Raw genomic sequence first — 21,369 nt, 5'->3', positions numbered from 1 at the left:
ATTAAGATGAAATTTCACAATTCAGCAAAAAACTCTTTTACATGTATATGTTTGAACAGAAAGCATACTATATTTTACCAGATGTGTTACAATGACACTTTTCATGCCAACCCTTAAAAAGTTACCATAGATGACCTATAAGCTGCTCATATTTCCATATAATTAGAGTTTTATTTATTTTAGAAAGGTGTTCTTAGGTTTGTTTGAAAGGTAGGATGATACCATCGGTATCAGCACCAAATGTAATATCTGATGACGTGTATTTGCCTCCAAATATGCACTTTGTTGATCGAAATTTTAGGTCATTTAGGGTAATCAAACTTCACACACACACCAGAAGAAAAAAAACAACAATATAAAACACTACAATGTGAATAAATCAATCAGAATCGAGCAAAATTTGCCCCGTGAACAAAAGCTAAACTTTATAGACGTGATGTTTTTACTTCCCATGTATAATCATACATATATTCACGCATGCTCGACAAGACTGACTGATTGATTGTTGTTCAAGAATTTTTCTCTTATATGACGAAGGTCAGGTTTATGGGTGAAGGAAACCAAATTACAGGCTCTGAGGAAACTATCACCGACCTCCGCCATCTACATAAATCATCTGACATTATGCCGCAGCTGAAGTAGCGAGAGCTGAATTCGATCACGCTGTATATGCCTTCTTTGATGGTCAAAGGCCTGGTAGTGGCAGAGAGTCATGCTGCTCTTTAACCATCTACATATATGTGACAATACTTCGACAGCCTACAATAAAACAGTCTTATTTAGTCTGAGCCGTTTTTTTCTTATATATATAGGCCTACATAATTTTTTTTACTAATATTTAAACCAATACTGTGATCGACTTCACACATACTATACCTTGGATGAAATTTCCCTTATGCAATGTGTGGGGTATGGCGGATATTAAATTGTTTGTATGAACTGCTGTGACAATATTTTCTGGATGATCTTGAGCTTGGGTGCCAGAGACTGAGATGAAGGTTTTGTGGAGAGATGGTGCATGGCTGGTGGCTTCAGTTTTAAACTTGCTCCGATAAATTTTTTTTCGGCCGGATGGGATGTTATTTTGTGAGTGAGTTACTTGTCGTGTAGTTAATGTTAAGTTCTCTGGATGTCCTTTGGAGAGTTCTCGCTGGCTGTTTCCAATCGGTCTGCCATTAATCGTGGGTACTGTTTGATCCCGACTGATATTAACGGAAATTTTCGTTAGCTGGTACCCACGGCCCTGTTTGCCAAGTTGAGATAAATACCCCAGGACATAGATCCCTAATGTCACCAGTCCGATAGTCACAACCCTGAAATATATACATACAAGGAACTCTGTAACAAAGATATTGTTTTAAAGGAATTGAAAAAAAAAAACACCGCCCGAACTTTTTTTTTTTTTTAATTTTCAATTTTGATGTGTATTTTATATTTCTTAATTACCCTTGAATTTTATACATATATTTTCAGCAAACGATCAGAAAGTTTCGGAAATGACGTGAACAATGCATCATGAAAAAAGGATCGATTGGAGTGCCCGGATAAAACCGTCACCATTGGCCATATACCAGACAAACGTCCTTACATAAAGCCGGCAATTCCATATACTTAAAGCGAGGCCGCGTTGAATTCAATCGACTCAGTCAGCGATTAAGTGTTTTAAAACACTGGATATAGATTGAAGAACTTTGTAGATATTTGCTGTTTTTTTATGTATCGTTATAACCTTACACACATACACGTCCTCAAAGTTTATTTGCTGGGAATTGTTTACCCTCCACAATGGAACCTAATTTAGGCTAAACCCCGGCAGTCGTGGATCGACGTTAACTCATGCTGTGTACAGGTACACGCAAATAAAAGAGCAGCTTTCAGTCCGATTTATGCGCCTTTTTGATTTGGTTTTGAAGACAAATCTGCATTGGCTGGGTTGACCAATTTCAGGGCTTCACATGAGGTATTATTTTAGCAGTCTATATCTATACACGGAATAATGCCCTCATATAATATGCTCGAAAGAGCATTTTGCAAACAGCAAAGAGGTTGATAAATTATAGTATATCAGTAACCGAACACAAAACATCACTTCATGTATTTATTTGTATATTTGCTTAAGAAATTTTCCACTTTTGTTTTTCACCTAATAATATACAATGGAGTTTACTGTTTTATAGGTGCATGGAATGATGAAGTAAACCGTCAATCATTGTTAAGTTGCTAACGAACTTTCCCACAAGTGACATATAGAAATAGATGCCTGCCCAGGTTACTGGAATTGAAGACTCCTCAACGTACATTACAGAGCGCACTAACGGCCACATGAGCTTCGTCGAAGGTTTAATTGTTATCAAATCCCTATATTAAATGTGAAAGCAGGGGAATATAGAAATATCCTGTCCTAGGCAGCACTTCACGTAAGCTCCACAAATCTAAAAACATATTCGGGCATAGATACAAAAGTGGCATTTGACTTTTATAATTATACAGAGTAAAAATAACACCACTTACGTTTTAACGTCAAGTGACGCGGCACAACGTCGCTTCATGACATGTTTCTGAGGTAACATCTATAGCTTAAAGCTCATGCAACATCGACATACATGGGGTGTACAGCCTGTATGTACAAGTCTAGGATATACACAATATATATATATATGTACAGGGCACACACATTATATATATTGTAGTCGACAAGAGTTATCGTAATATTTGTCTTCGAGAGTTTGTGATAAAGGGCAAATTTAAAGACATAATTGGTTTGCTTGCGGTCAGCGTGCACATATCAAGTAAACCTTTCATACATATATATAATGCATGTATTAATGTTCCGGGGCCGAAATATCACATGGTGAAAACAAATCCGGATTTATATTCCCTAAATTGAAAAGTCGGTCTTCAAGTTTAAAAGCCGCTGCCCCGATATCAAGCGTGCAGCTATGTAGCACAATGCAAGGGCAAGGCCATTTCCAAAACGCCGTTGAGCATGAAACATAAAGAACTAAGATGGTGTTTGAAGTACGAAATTGGAACGGAATCATGCAGAGAGATGCAGTCAGCAGTTTTCAATTATGATGGAAAGATACAAAGAATGTTCTAGGCGAATAAATTATATCGTTACCGTGCTAGTTCACAATTTGTCGAGAATCAAAATAGGTATACCGGTATCGCGGTGTTGCTTTGATTGCAAATGTTCATGTATCCCAAGTGGCGATCTGATTCAGCACGATGGAATAACCGATCATGAAGACATGAGTTTCGATAGGCGCTCTGTCTTACAAGAGAATTATACTCATTGTAAAACTTTAGAAAAAGTTAGAGTGAAGGCGTTTGGTGGAATAACCTTGACATATCAGTTTTCGCAATAATAACTTGTTATGCGTTGATTTAAATCGTCACACAACACAGGATGGAACAAATGCTATAAGGTGAGATATGTGCACGCTAAATGCAGGACCCTTCGGTATATTACCGTCCAAATATAAGGATAATTTAAGGGTCAAAATTGAACTATACCTCTTGCCCGGTTTCGTCTCACCATAACGCTGGCCACCGTCGTATAAGTGAAATACGGTTGAGTACGACGTAAAACACCAATGAAATACATAAATAAATAAATAATAAAATAAATACCAGAAATTATACGTCAGTCAAAAGGGGGGCACAGTTTGTTCCTAATGGAATACCTAAACACCGTTGGTACATAGTTTCCCCCAATTTCACATAGATCTTATTATAATGGGAAATTCAAAGCAACTATGTGAACGAGACATCACAAGAATGGTACCCCTTTATGCAGTGGAATTGAATTTGATTTAACGTTGATGTAGCGGTGACCAGGGTTATTAAACATCAAAACAATTAGTGAAGAAATTCTATCAATTAAATCTTTGTGAAGAACAGTCGTACCGTATAGAGAGTAGGGAACTCACAAGTTGAGATGTCCTTACACGGCACCTGTGTATTTGAGTAGCTCAACTGCCTCAGACAGCAAACGTGAGTCCCAAGTTAAATCACATGAAGCCGCATAAAACGTGTCTGGCTGTCTGAATTACCAAAGCTTGAGTGTAAGCGGTCCTTGAGCCCTTATTTGGCTGCCGCAGCATGCAATAGTGCCATTTCAGCAACCACCCTTCAATCGCCCTCTCATCCCAATTATTATTATATATGATATTAAGCTGCCAGCTGAATCAAAACAAATTTAAGTTTTTGGCAAGACTTGTTGTCTTGCAGAAAAGCGACCAAAACCATCCAAAATCTCGGAGCTTCCGGGGACTGACTGGTTCTGGACTTTCACTCTTTGATCCACTGAAGGATCAAAACACGTCATAGAAAATTATAACAGGTCGTCCAAAAGTGATAGCTGTGATAATAGGCGCCAGAAAACTCTTCATCTCAGTGATGTCACGGAAAAGTGATAATTGGGATGACAGGTCATAGAACACTCCTGGCCACAGTTTTCATATCACACAATAGTAATAAATGTGATGATGGGTCAAAGAAAAGCCCTCAACTTGGTAACCATATCACAAAATAGAAATAACTGTCATAATATTTCACAAGGATGCCCTGGCAGAGGCTTGGTCCCTTGGCATTGTTCTTCCATGGACAATATAAGATTTCATGTCATTCTAGACCAGTGCCTAACACATTGCGATTCACATCAATGCATCCGGTTTATTGGACCTAATTCTGCTGAAGCCCTGGTGCTTGGGGACGTGTAAGTTGCTATGTTTTTAGAAATTACATACACAGTTAGAACAAAACCTTAACTGGAGCCTCTGTGGTTGATGTGGTTAGCACACCAACGCGGTTGTTGTTCAGCCAATGCGGCTTCCTCTCTGGCCGTACATGGGAAGCTCTGCCAGCAACCTGCGAATGTTCATGGGATTTTCTCAGGTTTTCCTCCCACCATAATGGTGGTTGCCGTACGGTGTAAAACACCAATCAACTATATAAATAAATAAAACCCTAACTGGGGTACTGAATAGACAATACCCTGGAATGTAGTGGTCTTTAGCATTAAACACATCACAATGTTTCAAGACAATAAGCAGCTTCATGAGTAGAGGAAATTAGTACCTGGAATAAACTTTCCCTCTTGGGCAAATAAATGACAGACTTACCCACATGTGATGCACAGATTTCCACCTGCATGCCTGCAGAGCAAGTTCAATGTGGTTGCAACATTTATTTATACCCCTATATAAATTTTTGACTAGTGTTGATCACCGCCATAGGGTTTTGCTAGAGGGGAGGGAGCGGGGTAGGATATAGGGTGTCTCAGTGTCTTTGAGACACCCTATTCTGACAAAATTAACATGGGATACATAGGGAAAATAGGAGAAAATTGGAAATGAGATGGCCTTATTTCAAATTCTGGCTAAATCTATTATCGTAGATCCAAGATCAATCCTGGGTCGAGCCACATCTAAGACCTTACAGGAGGAAGTTGTAAATTCCTCGCTTGGCGTTCAGCATGAAGGGGATAGTGCAACGACTGGTTGACCCGCATCAGTATAATCGCTGAGGCGGTGCAGCTTACTTGCCTTTGGTAAGCCGTCTCAGTGAAGCAGCACTAGATAAGAGCGGTGGAAATCCGTCCTGCCACAAGGGGGCACATTACATGCATTAAATCTATTATCACTGCAAAGTAGACTTTTTCAATGATGTGACTAAAACTGTGTTCCAATGTTAGTGTCATCAGAGAATTTAACTCATGAAAACACCAAGCCACCTAATAATGTGAACAGTCGGTTTATTAGAGCACTTTTTTATTGTACGGTAACACCATTCAGATTGTGTAGTACATTGTCACACATCATATTATTATAATTAAATAAATTGTTCGTTTAAAAAAAATCTGTATCACATCTCTTGATCAGGTTAAATTTTGCTGAAGTCAAGATAGCAGCGATAGTAAAAGTGTAGAGCACTCTGACACTTTCTTTGGCTCTGGATGATTGGACAATGGTTGAAGTAAATTCTGAATATCTAATGACCTGGCTACAGCAAGACTGGTTGGGTCGTCTTCCAATAGTGTGCCCAGGGCCACAAGAATGCGAAATATAGCCTCGGGGTCCAGCTGTGGATGACTAAGCACCTGGATGCATGCACTAACACACTGAGGTTTGAACTCCTCGTCTGGTGTTCTAACCAGAGACACACTATAGTTCAACAGCAAAGTTGTTAGCGCAACCTGAATGTTTTTTGTGCTTCCCTGTAAACAGTTCACAGCTGCACCTAGAATTGTGTCACGGTGCTTCATGTTAAACTTCTCTCCTGTTGATTGGCTGAAGAGGTTACACATGACCCTTAGGCTGAGCATTTGATTAGGTGCAGAGGCACCAGGAGATATGTACTTAATGACTTCTTCCAAGCTGGTTAGTCCAGTGGAACAGAAATACTGGTTAACAGCTGGTTGCCTGATCACCGCTCGTAGAATGTCCAGTACAGGGAATAAGACATCTGAAATGTTAAGTAAGACAGAAACCATACAGACTAATTCATTCCTATATTTATCTGATTGGTATTGTTTAGCACTGAAGAATTTGTCCTTAAAGTGTCTAAATGTCAGTTATAACAGGCTGAATGCTACAAAAACAACCACACCTTGTAACATACTGGAGGCAGATTCCACAAAGTGATTTTTTACTTATGTAGGTATGTAGGTGAAAACTTAAAAAACATTGAAATATTACTCAGTTTTAGGCCCAAGTGGGTCAAAGTTTGGTATGTATGTCCCAAAATAACATTTGTTTGGGTTCCCAGTTTTAACATGTATGGTATAAAATTCTATTTCCGACTGGCTTTGCAGATTCCGGCCTAGGGGCTGATTACACAAGTCCTTGCTGAATTAAGACAAAATTTCACAACTCTATACCCGGTATGATGCTTAGTCTTTGGTACTAGAAGTTGAGAAATTTCAAAACTCTGTACGATGCTTTAACGTTTATGTTTCTGGAAATTGAGAAATTTCAAAACTCTGTATGATGTTTAGTTTTCAGTACTGGAAATTGAGAAATTTCAAAACTCTGTATGATGCTTAGTTTTCAGTGCTGGGAACTGAGAAATTTCAAAACTCTGTATGATGCTTAGTTTTCAGTGCTGGAAATTGAGAAATTTCAAAACTCTGTATGATGCTTAGTTTTCAGTACTGGAAATTGAGAAATTTCAAAATTCTGTATGATGTTTAGTTTTCAGTGCTGGAAATTGAGAAATTTCAAAACTCGGTATGATGCTTAGTTTTCAGTTCTGGAAATTGAGAAATTTCAAAACTCTGTATGATGCTTAGTTTTCAGTACTTGAAATTGAGAAATTTCAAAACTCGGTATGATGCTTAGTTTTCAGTTCTGGAAATTGAGAAATTTCAAAACTCTGTATGATGCTTAGTTTTCAGTACTTGAAATTGAGAAATTTCAAAACTTGGTATGATGCTTAGTTTCCAGTACTTGAAATTGAGAAATTTCAAAACTCTGTATGATGCTTAGTTTTCAGTATTGGAAATTGAGAAATTTCAAAACTCGGTATGATGCTTAGTTTTCAGTATTGGAAATTGAGAAATTTCAAAACTCGGTATGATTCTTAGTTTTCAGTACTGGAAATTGAAATTTGGACATATAAGACAACACTGATAAGGAGGACAAAATTTAAATTTCAACCTTGGTCACGGAGGACCACTCATCCAGTGTGATTTGAAACTGTTAAATGCATTAGATTTATTTACATCAGGGTAAAACAATAAGGAAATGGATAAAATATAACAAACAATCATTTACGAGGCCAAAATTAGGAATATTATGAACATTTTGACACTTGTGTAAATATGTAATAAACTTTCCACATATTCGCTGAACAAATTAAAGAGTTAAGTAAAAGTAGCAAAAAGGCAAATAAATCTGAAAACTTACCTGCAGGCCATTGTAGTAAGGACACCAACATAGGCAAATCTTGTTCTGAGAGGGAACCTGCTGTGAACTTTGTGTTTAAATCGTTCACCTTCTGTACATCCAGCTTCAAACCTGGCTCAACCTTCTCATTGAACTCTTTGACTTTTCCTGAAGAAAAAAACAAAACCAAAATACTGCCACAAGTATGACATAATACATTTTTTTTGACATTTATTCTCTTTCTCCTATTATTTCCCAGAAGGCCAGAGCTTTCTGACAAAGCCTAAAATACATTGCTTAAACATTCAAAAGGGTTTCCCCCAATAGGTTTGCTTCCACCATAACGCTGGCCATAATTTTAGAGGTGAAATATTGTTGAGTACGGTGTACATGTAAAATGCCAATCAAATAAATAACTATTTAACCGACTTCTCATGCCTTTCTTGTAAGCATGCCACAAGTATGCAGCATGTATCTAAAGTTAGGAAAATGGAGGACAGATATTGTGCATGTACATACCCATGATCTGAGCAGGATTGACTGCCTCAAAGAGCAGGAACTGTCTGCGGGGGAAGTAGGTGTTCTGGGTACTGGAGCTTGATGCAGAGGGCTGGTAGCTAGAGGAACCTGTGCGATAGGGAAGAAATCATAATCTACACCACATGAACTTTTCTGACGTTTCCGGACTTTCAAGCTAATTCAAGCTTACTCTGATTAACAGCGGAGTCAACAAGGAATATCTGGGTTAGTATTAGCCACAGACATGTATTTCTGATTTGAGTCATGCAGCCACCCGAGTCACAATGCGAAATGTGCTGAAATGTGTCCATGCCTCAAGATATTTGGAGTGCAGTTTCTTCAAATAAAAAGAACACCTTTCACAACTGACACTGGTAGATGTACACTATTTCAACAATATCCCAGTGAACAGCTTACATTTTTACCTTGTTTATCTTTCTTTTTTTACCCAACAGACTCTTTAGCCTGGCTATTGCAACAGAGCCTCTGTTCGTCTGGTACCCTGTCACCTATGTGGAGCTGTGCAGTTGTCCAGAGGCAAGGTACCAGACTGCAATAACACTCTTATATGCCCAGGCGGTTCTGAATATCCTAAGACATATTTGATGTTTTTTCGCATTGTAACTCTCTGGCTGTGCCACTTGAATCAACACCGCATTTAATGGGAATACATGCAGAATGCTGAAGTCGGAACTAATAAAGTGCGCTATTTCTGTGCATTCTACTTTTACATGAACAGTGCAACATTACAATCAGCAGACTATATACTGTACATAATACATAAAAAGGCAGATAGATGTAGCAACATATCTGAATGATGTCAAGCAACAAAAAAATTAATGACTTGAAAGTCCTAGTTCACCACGGTATCAGCTCTTGTGAGAGAGACTGCCAATTCTCAAATGTGCTGCGTGACTGAACTTAAGGATTGAACCAAAGTTTCTCACTAATGAGGCCGAGCTCTTGACATTATCGAGGTGTGTTCCACGGGTTGTTTTAACAGTTGGACATACCTAATGTTTGGAGAAATCAGTATGCATTAAAGAGCTCCTTCGGTGTCAAGAACTTTAAATCATAACAGTAGGGTTAAATGATAAGAATCCAGATAGTCTGAACGGGTTTCCTAAATCGTAAACATGGTGTACAGTATAAAACCTGCCACTATAAAATTCCGAAGACAGTACAAAAACAGAAACAGAAGTTTTCTGTTGTTCCCAATTTTGCCTGGCGTGATGTCATGCAAAAACACATATGGCCTCACCCACTACTGATGTATTACACACAACAGCGACTAACGACGCTGTACTTTCAAATGCTCTTGACCAGCATAACTGCCTTTCACAAAACTAAAATTATAGTAAAACAAAAATTAAGGTTCAGATTTATGGCCAACGTGAGCATAGATGTGGGTCTATTGGCACTAAGATGTCCACATTAGATGATCCATCCTTTAAAAGGCTCACCTGTGAAGGGGTCAGCAGGTTTGGATGAGGCTGAACCTGATGAAGGGATATACCTGCCTTGACCCGTGAAGGGGTCAGCTCCTTGAGACTGGGGTAGAGAGCCACTCGAGTCAGACCCTGGCACGTAGCGGGTACCCCCTAAGCCAAAGAGAACAGATCGAATCAGGGCACTGATTTTCAAGTCGCATCAAGAATTTAAAAGAATAGACCACCTTAAAATAAAGCATCACTGAATCATCCGAAAAGTCTATTCAAGCCGATCTACAAAATATGGTTACCATGTTTTTGTTTTTAAATTTGTTTCTGCATTGAATAAAATGCAAAACACACTGAGGTGTAACTTTTTGGGGGCCATACTCAACTGGAATACAAATGTCCGGAAATACTCCCCCCCCTCTCCTTTCCTTCTCCCAACATTTTCAGAAATAAATGAAAATAAAAATAATATTAATTATTATTAGGATGTTTAGATGATTTGAAAGACATTTATACAAGTTTCAGGGAAATTGGTGCAATACTTTAGCAGGAGTTGCATAAACAAAATCAGTGTACATAAAAAACCATGATTACAAGAAGTACCTGAATGGGAGTAATAATGAATATAATTACCTAATTGTAATTAAACTTCAAGCATTAGTGTCCAGATCTTGATACAGGTCCTAACTATAAAGATTATACCCTGTTTAAACAGTATATTTAATGTACTATTTAAACAATGTAATAATTACCAGGATTGTTTCTGATGTATTAGTGATTTTCAATCCACCAAAAACATTAGATTTACTGCCCTAGCTGATCTTCAGCCAGCTGCCCAGCTCAGTGGTCATGTCCCAATTGGTTTGAACCCATAGAGGACGATGTAAAAGGTCCGATTTATGATGCATCATCTCTAGCCAGGCTTCAGGTTCTGAGTTCCATACAATGATTTTACAAAGGCAATACCAGCTGCCCGAGTTACACTGTACATTTCCTGCGTTTATCATAAAATTTAATATTTATTTACTATTCTTTCACTCTGTCTGCTTCACAACAACTATAATTCATACCTATAAACAATGACAACTGGATGTTATTGTCAGAATTCCTACCCAGTCATGTACAGCATCATGCCTGTGCGATGTGGACCTTGCCACTAGAGTACAGATATTTGCTATCTCTCAGTCTTCAGTTCAGTTAAACTTTAGGTTAGTCAACTGCCCCTCACAGTAACCTAATCTTTCAAGCTCAACTGCATTACATAATTTTCAGCTGCAAAATGGCGAAAGCAGATACGGGTGTTTTTGGCAGGTAAAAAATCCTCCTGTTTTGGACTGCAAATCCACATCTTACTGAGGGTCAAATTGTCTGGAAACCGGAACTCCAGGGTTTTGAGACAACCTGTTTTTTACATCCGTATGCATAACAGCAAACCATTTCATGGAGAAATTTGATATGTTTTTTGTCACTCGTGTAGCATTTTTAACACTGAGCCAAAAAGACTGCTTTAAACATCATCATAATGATTAAAACACACCCTGGGTAAAAAAACCCCATTTACACGTAAGAAAAAAAAAACATGAAAACTTCTCTCCACAAAGAGAGAACAGCCTTACATTCAGACCAGACATGTATATGATCACACAGCCAAAGTTACCTGTGAAGGGGTCAGAGACTTTAGGCTGAGCCTGACCAAGAGTCACCCCCTTGGTCTGCTCCTGTATAAAGTTGGCCACCTGGTCCAGAAACAGCTGACTCAGATCATTTTTGTGGAGGAAGTTCTGAGCAGCAAACCAAGGGTCTTCAGCGATGTTGTAGGGCAGCTTGAGAGGGGGGCTGCCTTCCTGGAGCTCCACATCAAACACATAGTCATACTCCTGTACAAAAAACATGGGTGTAACGTTTGAAAAAGCCACACAGAAAGCCACTGAATTAACCATACTCATATTTAAATATTATTTTAATCTGTTATTAATTTCCTTGATTAGTATTTGATTTATTTATTTGATTAGTGTTTCACCCCATATTTAAACTTATTTAAATTATGTGACGACGACGACCAGTTCTAGGAGGAAACCCATGACCATTCGTAGGTTGCCTGAGACCTCTCCTTATATGACCGGAGAAGAACACAGCATGAGCTGGACTTGAACTCACAACGGCCGCATTAGTGAGAGGTTCCTGGGTCATTGCGCCACACAAGCACACGAATGATTGGTATTTTAACACCATACTCAAGAACATTTCACTTACACGATGGCAGACAGCAATTTACCTGATGAAAATTATAGGTAAACCACCCACTTTACTGACAAACTTTCCTACTTTTGATGTAGATATATGCAGTCCATACTTGTAAACAACATTTGGCCTCCCACAAACCTTAGATGGCACAAATGATTACAAGGCATGGTTCACCGCTTATTTTTATCAATACACCACAAGCAGGGAGATCAGGGGCATCTACAAATTCCCTGCTCATGGATGGTTTTGAACCTGCACCTTGATTTATTTATTTATTTATTTATTTGATTGGTGTTTTACTCTGTACTCAAGAATATCTCACTTATACAACAGCGGCCAGCATTATGGTCGGAGGAAACCGGGCAGAGCCCAGGGGAAACCGACGACCATCTGCAGGTTGCTGTCAGACCTTCCCACGTACGACCGGAGAGGAAGCCAGCATGAGCTGGACTTGAACTCACAGCGACTGCATTGGTGAGAGACTCCCGGGTCATTATGCGCGCTAACCAACTGAGCCACGGAGGTCCCCACCTGCACCTTGTACACACATGAAGATATACATATAAATTTCTTCACCTTTCCTTCGTAGAGGACTTTGCCTGAGCTAGCCTGAGAACCCCCACTAGAACCTACAACAGCCCCAATCTTCACCCAGCGACTCTCTCTTGCACTCCAGTTATACATCTGTACTGAGTTGTCCTCACGAACCATCTTGGACTGCCCATCTCTGTCACCTAATTAAACAACATGATCAATATTTACTGGACATGCTATTAACCCTGGTACTCAACCTGAGAAGAATATTTCACTTTAAACCAACATGGCCCAGGGCAACATCCCTTCACTTTATGAATGATTATGGCTGAACGCCACATAAGCAATATTTCAGCCATATCTTGGCAAGACCCTTTATAACTTTATAAGAACATTGCACGTTCTTTTCATAAAACCTTTCTTACACCTAGATACAGCTAAGCCTCCACATAGTGAAACCCTCCATTGAACGGCTGCTCCATGTTATAACAAAATATTTCTTTATTTACTTACGTCCAGGCCATTGTTATAGCGTTGCTCAGGGGGAGGAACCCAGAGCTCCCAGAGTAAACCAAACACCTTCAACATATTTCCTGAATTAAAGCCACACTTGAACCAGCGAGGGCTGATTCGAGTCTGTTACCTTTGTGATCAAGGGCCTACATGCTGAGGAGTGAACAACTGTTTAGTTTTACTTATCAAAGTAATCTGAATGTATCAATCAAGGTTTGTAAAGCTTAAAGATTTCAATTTCCAGTTTTTTTCCAGGCCCAAAATTCACATTTTCCACACCTCCTGGAATGAACATTTCACAGAACTTACATGTGTACCAGCTTCAAGCAATTTTCATGGGCTTTTCATGGCTCAGGCAAGTTACTCTGAATTTTCAGTCTTTTCAAGGCCTCTGATGATGCTACTATGAGTTCATTTAACATACTGTATTGATGTCACTGTTATGATTACAGCTGTACCCACCTGCCACTACAAGTTGATTTAACATACTGTATTGACGTCACTGTTATGATTACAGCTGTACCCACCTGGCCACTACGAGTTCATTTAACATACTGTATTGATGTCATTGTTATGATTACAGCTGTACCCACCTGGCCACTACGAGTTCATTTAACATACTGTATTGATGTCACTGTTATGATTACAGCTGTACCCACCTGGCCACTATGAGTTCATTTAACATACTGTATTGATGTCACTGTTATGATTACAGCTGTACCCACCTGGCCACTACGAGTTCATTTAACATACTGTATTGATGTCACTGTTATGATTACAGCTGTACCCACCTGGCCACTACGAGTTCATTTAACATACTGTATTGATGTCACTGTTATGATTACAGCTGTACCCACCTGGCCAGTACGAGTTCATTTAACATACTGTATTGATGTCACTGTTATGATTACAGCTGTACCCACCTGGCCACTACGAGTTCATTTAACATACTGTATTGATGTCATTGTTATGATTACAGCTGTACCCACCTGGCCACTATGAGTTCATTTAACATACTGTAGTGACGTCATTGGTATGATTACAGCTGTACCCACCTGGCCACTCTCGTTCATTTAACACACGGTATTGATGTCACTGTTATGATTACAGCTGTACCCACCTGGCCAATACGAGTTCATTTAACATACTGTATTGACGTCATTGTTATGATTACAGCTGTACCCACCTGGCCACTCTTGATCATTTAACACACTGTATTGATGTCACTGTTATGATTACAGCTGTACCCACCTGGCCACTACGAGTTCATTTAACATACTGTATTGATGTCACTGTTATGATTACAGCTGTACCCACCTGGCCACTCTCGTTCATTTAACATACTGTAATGACGTCACTGTTATGATTACAGCTGTACCCACCTGGCCAATACGAGTTCATTTAACATACTGTATTAACGTCACTGATATGATTACAGCTGTACCCACCTGGCCACTACAAGTTCATTTAACATACTGTATTGATGTCATTGTTATGATTACAGCTGTACCCACCTGGCCACTATGAGTTCATTTAACATACTGTATTGATGTCACTGTTATGATTACAGCTGTACCCACCTGGCCACTCTCGTTCATTAAACATACTGTATTGATGTCACTGTTATGATTACAGCTGTACCCACCTGGCCACTCTCGTTCATTTAACATACTGTATTGATGTCACTGTTATGATTACAGCTGTACCCACCTGGCCACTACGAGTTCATTTAACATACTGTATTGATATCACTGTTATGATTACAGCTGTACCCACCTGGCCAATATGAGTTCATTTAACATACTGTATTGATGTCATTGTTATGATTACAGCTGTACCCACCTGGCCACTACAAGTTCAGTTAACATACTGTATTGATGTCACTGTTATGATTACAGCTGTCCCCACCTGGCCACTACAAGTTCATTTAACATACTGTATTGACGTCACTGTTATGATTACAGCTATACCCACCTGGGTTCAGCAGTGCCTCTGGACCGGGTAAGTCAGAAACCTTGATATCACCAATCTGAGTGGGAATGGTGGAAGCAGCCACCTGCTCCTCAAAAGCCACCTGGATTTCAGGGGCAGCAACTCTGTCTGGGCACGTGCTGAACACACGGATGATTCCATCACTGAAAGTAACACATTAAGTTCTTACAAGTTTAGCTTGTAACTTCTAAATAAAGGTTTCTAATAAATCAGCATTAACAACAGTAGCCACCTACATCTTACTGTATCAAAATCACAAATTACTAATTCTGTGACAAAATGAATGAATAAACAGCTCAGACACTAAACAAAAGAGAAAAAAAGTTCTAATCAATGTTGGTATTTGGTGAATTGGGTGCTCTGCTCCACGTTTCAATCACAAACCACTGGAGAATTTTACAATGTTTGTGAAGATGTAATTAAGATCAATTTAATACTAAAGCTGTATGTAGCTGACTCTGTTATATCACAAAGGAACAAATCATGAAGTACTGTATTCAGTGAGTACAGAGTAGTCTCCCTTACCTGGCCCCTGTCACTACATCTCCGTTAGACAGACAGCACACGGCCCAGACAGACTCTGTGGGGTGTGCGATGGTCTGCACACACTCCCCAGATTTCCACACCTTCAGGGTTCGATCCTCACCCCCCGTCACAAAGTCCTCCCCATTGGGCAACACGGCAATGCTGTAAATGTAGTTACTGTGTCCATAGTATGTATGTACGCATTCCCCAGAGACCAGCCATCGTCGCACTGTCGCGTCGTTTGAGCAGGAGAGAAACTCAGCCCCTGAGAGCACAGCCAAGCCACGAACACAGTCCTCATGGCCTGGTAGAGAAAAATGAAGACGTATTATCTGAAACGTTGTGTTCCAGTGATAACAAAATCTTTCACTTCCAGAATATTGATTAAAATACCTGATCATTCAATACTGCAAGTAATCTAATTTCACGGCAAATGAAAGTTTTTCAAGGAAAACGGATCCACCTCTTCTTAACACAACATCTGATATCAGTTATAAATACATAAATTTCAGCACAAAATGCATCAAAACCTTTCAATGCATTTACGGCGAAATATTTGTAAATACCAGTATATTTATGACAAAATATAATCTCCAATCAATTTATCCCAAAACACTTAACAGTTTTACAATATGGATGTATTGTAGGTAAATGGTAATATACACATGGTGTCAGTATGTAATGCCTTGCATGTGTAGCTCAGTATGCCCTGATCAAAACTTACCACTAAATGTCTTTTCACATCGTCCAGCTTTCCACATTTTGATGGTTTTGTCAGCTGAGCCAGTAAGAAGTATGCCCTGTTCAGGGAGTATAGCCACGGCCCACACTGCTGCAGAATGACCTGCATGTACAGCAAAAGAAAGAACGAAAAATGATAACCTTTACGAAAATATCCTATCTGTGAATATGTGCATATTTATAGAATTTAATTATTTATTTTATTTGGTGTTTGATGAGGGGTCAAAATAAGCCGTAAAATGTCATTGGTCAACAGACTGACTTCATTTGAAATCGACTGGTCATCCAAGATATTAGCTAATTTTTCAGTGACAGAATGGAAAATATCATCTAACTGTTCAAATAGTATACATTCATCTAAACATATAGCATCTCAGATGTGTAAAAACACTGATTTTACATACTGTAGTAAAATCTTACCTGAGAGTGTCATCATACACTTTGCATTAAGCCAGATCTTTGCTGTGGTATCCCAGGAACCACTGAGAAGGGTGCCAAACTTTCCAGTCGCTAGGGAGCACACTATAGGTACAAAAATAGGCCACATGTTAGCATTCTGTCACAAATCTCACTAACAAGTGAGGGAAATTTGGCATGTAATTATTGCGATCAATATTTTGAACCATTCTGAGAGAACAGAGAGCGTACAAAAATAATTTGCACAGTTTTATGCAGCTTACATCTTTATTGACACAATCTAGTCATTTCAGTGCTATTTCTAGAAAAATTATATGCATAAATTTCACTGAAAAAAAGCGCTGGAGGTTGAAAGGTTGAACAATTACAGCATAATTCATACATTATACCTGTGAAGAAAATTCTTGAACTCAGAAAAAAGAAAAAAAGAAAATTTTTTTTTTATTAAAATGGGCATATTAAGAGAAAAAGCCATGATGTACCTATCTGAATCATTAGCATGAATGATGACTTGTGAGCTAGACACTCTAACTACAAGTTCTAGTCCACTGAAATAGTAAAATGTACTGGCAATCTGTATTTATGTTTCACACGTTTACCTGTGCCAGTATGGCCTTCCAGTTTAAGTACAGGCTCCGGGGATTCAAGACTGAAGGCGAGTATAGTCGAGTCATTACTGCCTGTGAAGATCAGTCCGTGTGGGTAGGTATCATCAGGGGGCATGACGCACACAGCTGCTATGAAGTTGGAGTGACCACTAACACGGTGGGCCTCCATGAAATCAATGTCATGTCTGAAAACATAAAAAACATACACTTGACTGATACAATATTGACAGGCAGGACTTTGCACTGTCTATGAGTGATTTCTCTTTAAGCGTACTAATACACCTTCCATCCGATCATTAAACTTAAGGTTTTTTGTTTTTCAGATATTTTGAACATGTTGATAGTTCACATTATTAGCGATATGAAACTATCAAAAGCATCATTTTAAGGCCAATGTTTAAGTGCATTTTTCATTTCAAGTTCATTTTTAAGTGCATATGTGCTAAAGTACATTTTTACATGCCAAAACTTTAGGTGAATTACAGAACAGGTAGATTACTTTATTCAAAATACAAAACTTTGTGAAATCTTTATTTTGACCATTACTTTAAAGATTGGTGGGAGAAAGGTTTTGTTCACTTCAGCTAGGAAAATAATACTTGTAAAACCTGAAAGGGATAATAAATTGTGACTCCTTGGAACTTTTTGTATTTCACTGTTATATGTAGTTTACAATAAAGTAGATAAACATTATAATATTTAGCTGGTGGCACTATATATTTTTGACATATAATTCTTCATGGGTGGAGAGCATAAACTTTCAACTTTTTGCAAGTTACATATGAACTAAATGACAACGTCTGTGTCGTTGACTGCTTACATTGTTCCTCAGGCCCCATAGGCAGAAAAAGCAGGGGAATATACAACCTCCCTGCCCTAGCCTGGGTTTGAACCAGCATGCCTTGTGTCCTAGCAGCTGAAAGACAAGCGCCTCAAACTACTATACCACAGCATACTGCATGTCTGTGGGTATATACGGATAAAATCCACATGATGTCCACAGCCACACGGTATATAAAAACAAATGTAAAGCTGTATCCATAGCGGAGAGTACAGGTACATGTATTTAAGGTAAAAATTACAGTCGCTGGGTATAAAAAAAAAACCTTGAGGCTATATCCACAGCCGCTGGGTATATAAGGAAAAAATTCTGATTATATGAACAGCCACTTGGTATACAAGAAAAAAAAATCCACATCTGCTGTTTATATATATATATAAAAATTCTGATTATATCCACAAATGTTTTGTATATTGTGAATGCCTTCATTTTTATTTAATGCACAGTGTTATGGATTTATATGGTTTCAGTTTTAAATTGATAAGAAGACTCGTGTCTTGACAGCCGATAATAAAAGGATTTGATTCATCACGTGAATGAATACATTATGTTTCAAATTGAGTGAGTGAGTGAGTGCTTGGGGTTTAACATCGTACTCATGAATTTTTCAGTCATATGACAACGAAGGAATCCTTAGGGTGCATGTACGTGTAATGTGCCTCCTTGTTGCAGGACGGATTTCCACCGCTCTTTTATTTAGTGCTGCTTCACTGAGACGACTTACCGAAGGCAAGTGAGCCGCCCCGCCCGAGCCATTATACTGATACAGGTGAACCAGTCGTTGCACCATCCCCTTCATGCTGAACGCCAAGCGAGGAAGTTACAACTTCCTCTTTTAAAGTCTTAGGTGTGACTCAATCAAGGATTGATCCTGGATCTCTACCAATCCCGAAGAGGACGCTCTACCAACTGTGCTATCCGTGCCGATTGTTTCAAATTGAAGCCACCTGAAAGGCATGTTCTTTTAGCCACAGAGGCATAAATGGGAATTTGAAAGTTAAGGTTGCTGTCACATGGTAAAGTGATTTCAATTCATTGAAGAACCAGCTTTTCACAATGAGTATCTGAGAGGGGGTTCATTGACTAACAAAAGGGAAAACCTAGTCTTTACAAATGCAAAACGTTACACTGACCTTTAGGAGACCCGTCAATCACAGTAGAGACCCAATTTGACCACCTGATGTTTTGTCAATTGTTTTTAATTCTACTTACTGTAAATAGATTATTGCATAAACCACTGAAATACATGCATTTCACTGGGCACGTGGATGTATGTAAATTAATGGACCTCCGTCTGCTGGTCTAGATTCAGCGGAAGATTTCACCATTGTGACTATCCCAAGGGGTGGGTCAATGAAAATAAATACATCTAATTGGTCAGTGTTGAAATTGGTAAGCTGTCAGTTACCTGTAGACATTTATGCGCATGTGGCTCTGAGTTCTCAGTTCTGTGCATGGCAACTGGCTGTCACAACAATGCGAGAACGAGGTTAGAACATGCGGTATATCTAGTTTCGGGAACTCTGATGAAATGTGTTTTCTGTGTTGAATTGAAGGTACCCAATTTGATAAGGAGAGAAAATAAAATTCTTCTGAAATGGGAGGAACTTTTCGATTGTAATGACATAAGACATGCATGAGACATGTTATACTCAACTGCTATTTTGCGAGAGATTGAATGAATGATTATGGCTTAATGCCACATCGGCAATATTTCAGCCATACCGTGGCGAGCGAGAGATTGACGACTGATATTTACCAATCAGGCCTATATCACTGAAATACCTTTGTATGTGGATTTGTTAAATTTATTTACGGGGCTGTGAACAGACAACACTGCTTCCCTAAAAATGTTATCATCGGGCGACCTCCACATAACCTGAACAATTAAGCATTCACCCATTTAACTGAGGTCAGCAAGAGTAACCCGCAAATATAGCCTGTCAACCTGTGAATTAAGCCTGTTTAGCGCTGACGACATTTCTGGAATACACAGGTTCGTTCACTTTATTCACTGTATTTTATGAGTAAAAACAAAGGAGTGACCAGTCAGAAAATCTTTAAGCCGCACAGTCAATTATTGGAGTTGACCCCCATACGGTATGGATTAGCAACATAATCCTTCATGAAGTTTAATTGTGGAGGTGGAGGTGGGGGTGGGGGAGGTGTGCTCATATCTCATATGTCATGCCACCCTCAACTCAGACTGTGTGGAAGCAAATGACAGGGAAAACTTTAGATCATTTTCCGTAAGTTATTTCACGGGTCAAAAAAAATTTTTTTTTTTCCACAACCGACGCTCCCAAACTTGAGACCGACGGACCCAAACTTGAGAACAAGTTACTGTCTTGTTATATGCAACCAACAACGTTTATACTGAAAGTCTAGATGGATTAGTGGGTGTATAATCACCATTCTCTGAGTCCATGCCTGGGGAGTTTACCCCATGTGGCGAGGGCCAGCAACCAGACTGTCACTGCACAGCTGAAGAGCTGAGATTACTGCACAGCTGAGGGCTGAGCACTCTCCCCTGTCATCTGCTTCGGTTACTCAAATCGGCTGAACTTTACGGCCAGAAATGTTTCTTCGGTATTTTTTTTTCTCTTACCTGTCAGTGCTACAGGCAAAATTGAAGGCTGCCCGGCATGCACCATCAGATAGTATTAGTATGTGTATAACGGTAACAATGCTGGTTCAGGGTTGAGTGGCGTCCATATTTCGACATCCGAATCAAAGTAGGTAGAAACAGTTAAACCATGACTTACTCATTTGGTGTCCAGATTCGAGCAGTTATGTCACGTGAGCCCGAGACAAATCCACCGAGTGGAAAGATTGTGGGAGCAAGAGCACGTACATCTTTTTCATGACCAACAACATTACATCGCAATTTGTAGGACGCTTCCATTTTATTTTAAGTTGTTGTTGTGGCTTTCACCAGTCATTCATAACCACAACTTACTTAAAGACCGAAAGTGCAAAGTTTATTAAGGCGCATGTCCTCATCTGAGTCACAATACAGAAGAAAAACAAACCTCTGTTTTTCGGAGAAAAATCATCAGTGCAAAATAATGGAAATATAAACACAAATACAATTTTCCTTTTTTTTT

At 39.1% G+C, this 21,369-nt stretch overlaps 1 protein-coding gene across 1 annotated transcript; it reads right to left on the bottom strand.

Annotated features, from left to right (window-relative positions):
- Positions 1-5,757: 5,757 nt before the first annotated feature.
- LOC135470488 (phospholipase A-2-activating protein-like) lies at positions 5,758-21,178 on the bottom strand. Its single transcript, XM_064749463.1, has 12 exons — positions 21,028-21,178; positions 17,413-17,606; positions 16,817-16,918; positions 16,380-16,499; positions 15,656-15,959; positions 15,113-15,273; positions 12,668-12,825; positions 11,505-11,724; positions 9,872-10,009; positions 8,409-8,516; positions 7,911-8,057; positions 5,758-6,468 (listed from the first exon to the last, which is right to left on the bottom strand). Exons 1-12 carry the CDS (start codon positions 21,165-21,167, stop codon positions 5,903-5,905), a joined length of 2,358 nt encoding a protein of 785 aa, XP_064605533.1. The 5' UTR covers positions 21,168-21,178; the 3' UTR covers positions 5,758-5,902.
- Positions 21,179-21,369: the final 191 nt, after the last annotated feature.

The sequence above is a fragment of the Liolophura sinensis genome, chromosome 7 (genome assembly GCF_032854445.1).
Source record: "Liolophura sinensis isolate JHLJ2023 chromosome 7, CUHK_Ljap_v2, whole genome shotgun sequence".
Classification (NCBI taxonomy): Eukaryota; Metazoa; Mollusca; class Polyplacophora; order Chitonida; family Chitonidae; genus Liolophura; species Liolophura sinensis.
This window is presented reverse-complemented; position numbering and strand designations above follow the sequence as displayed.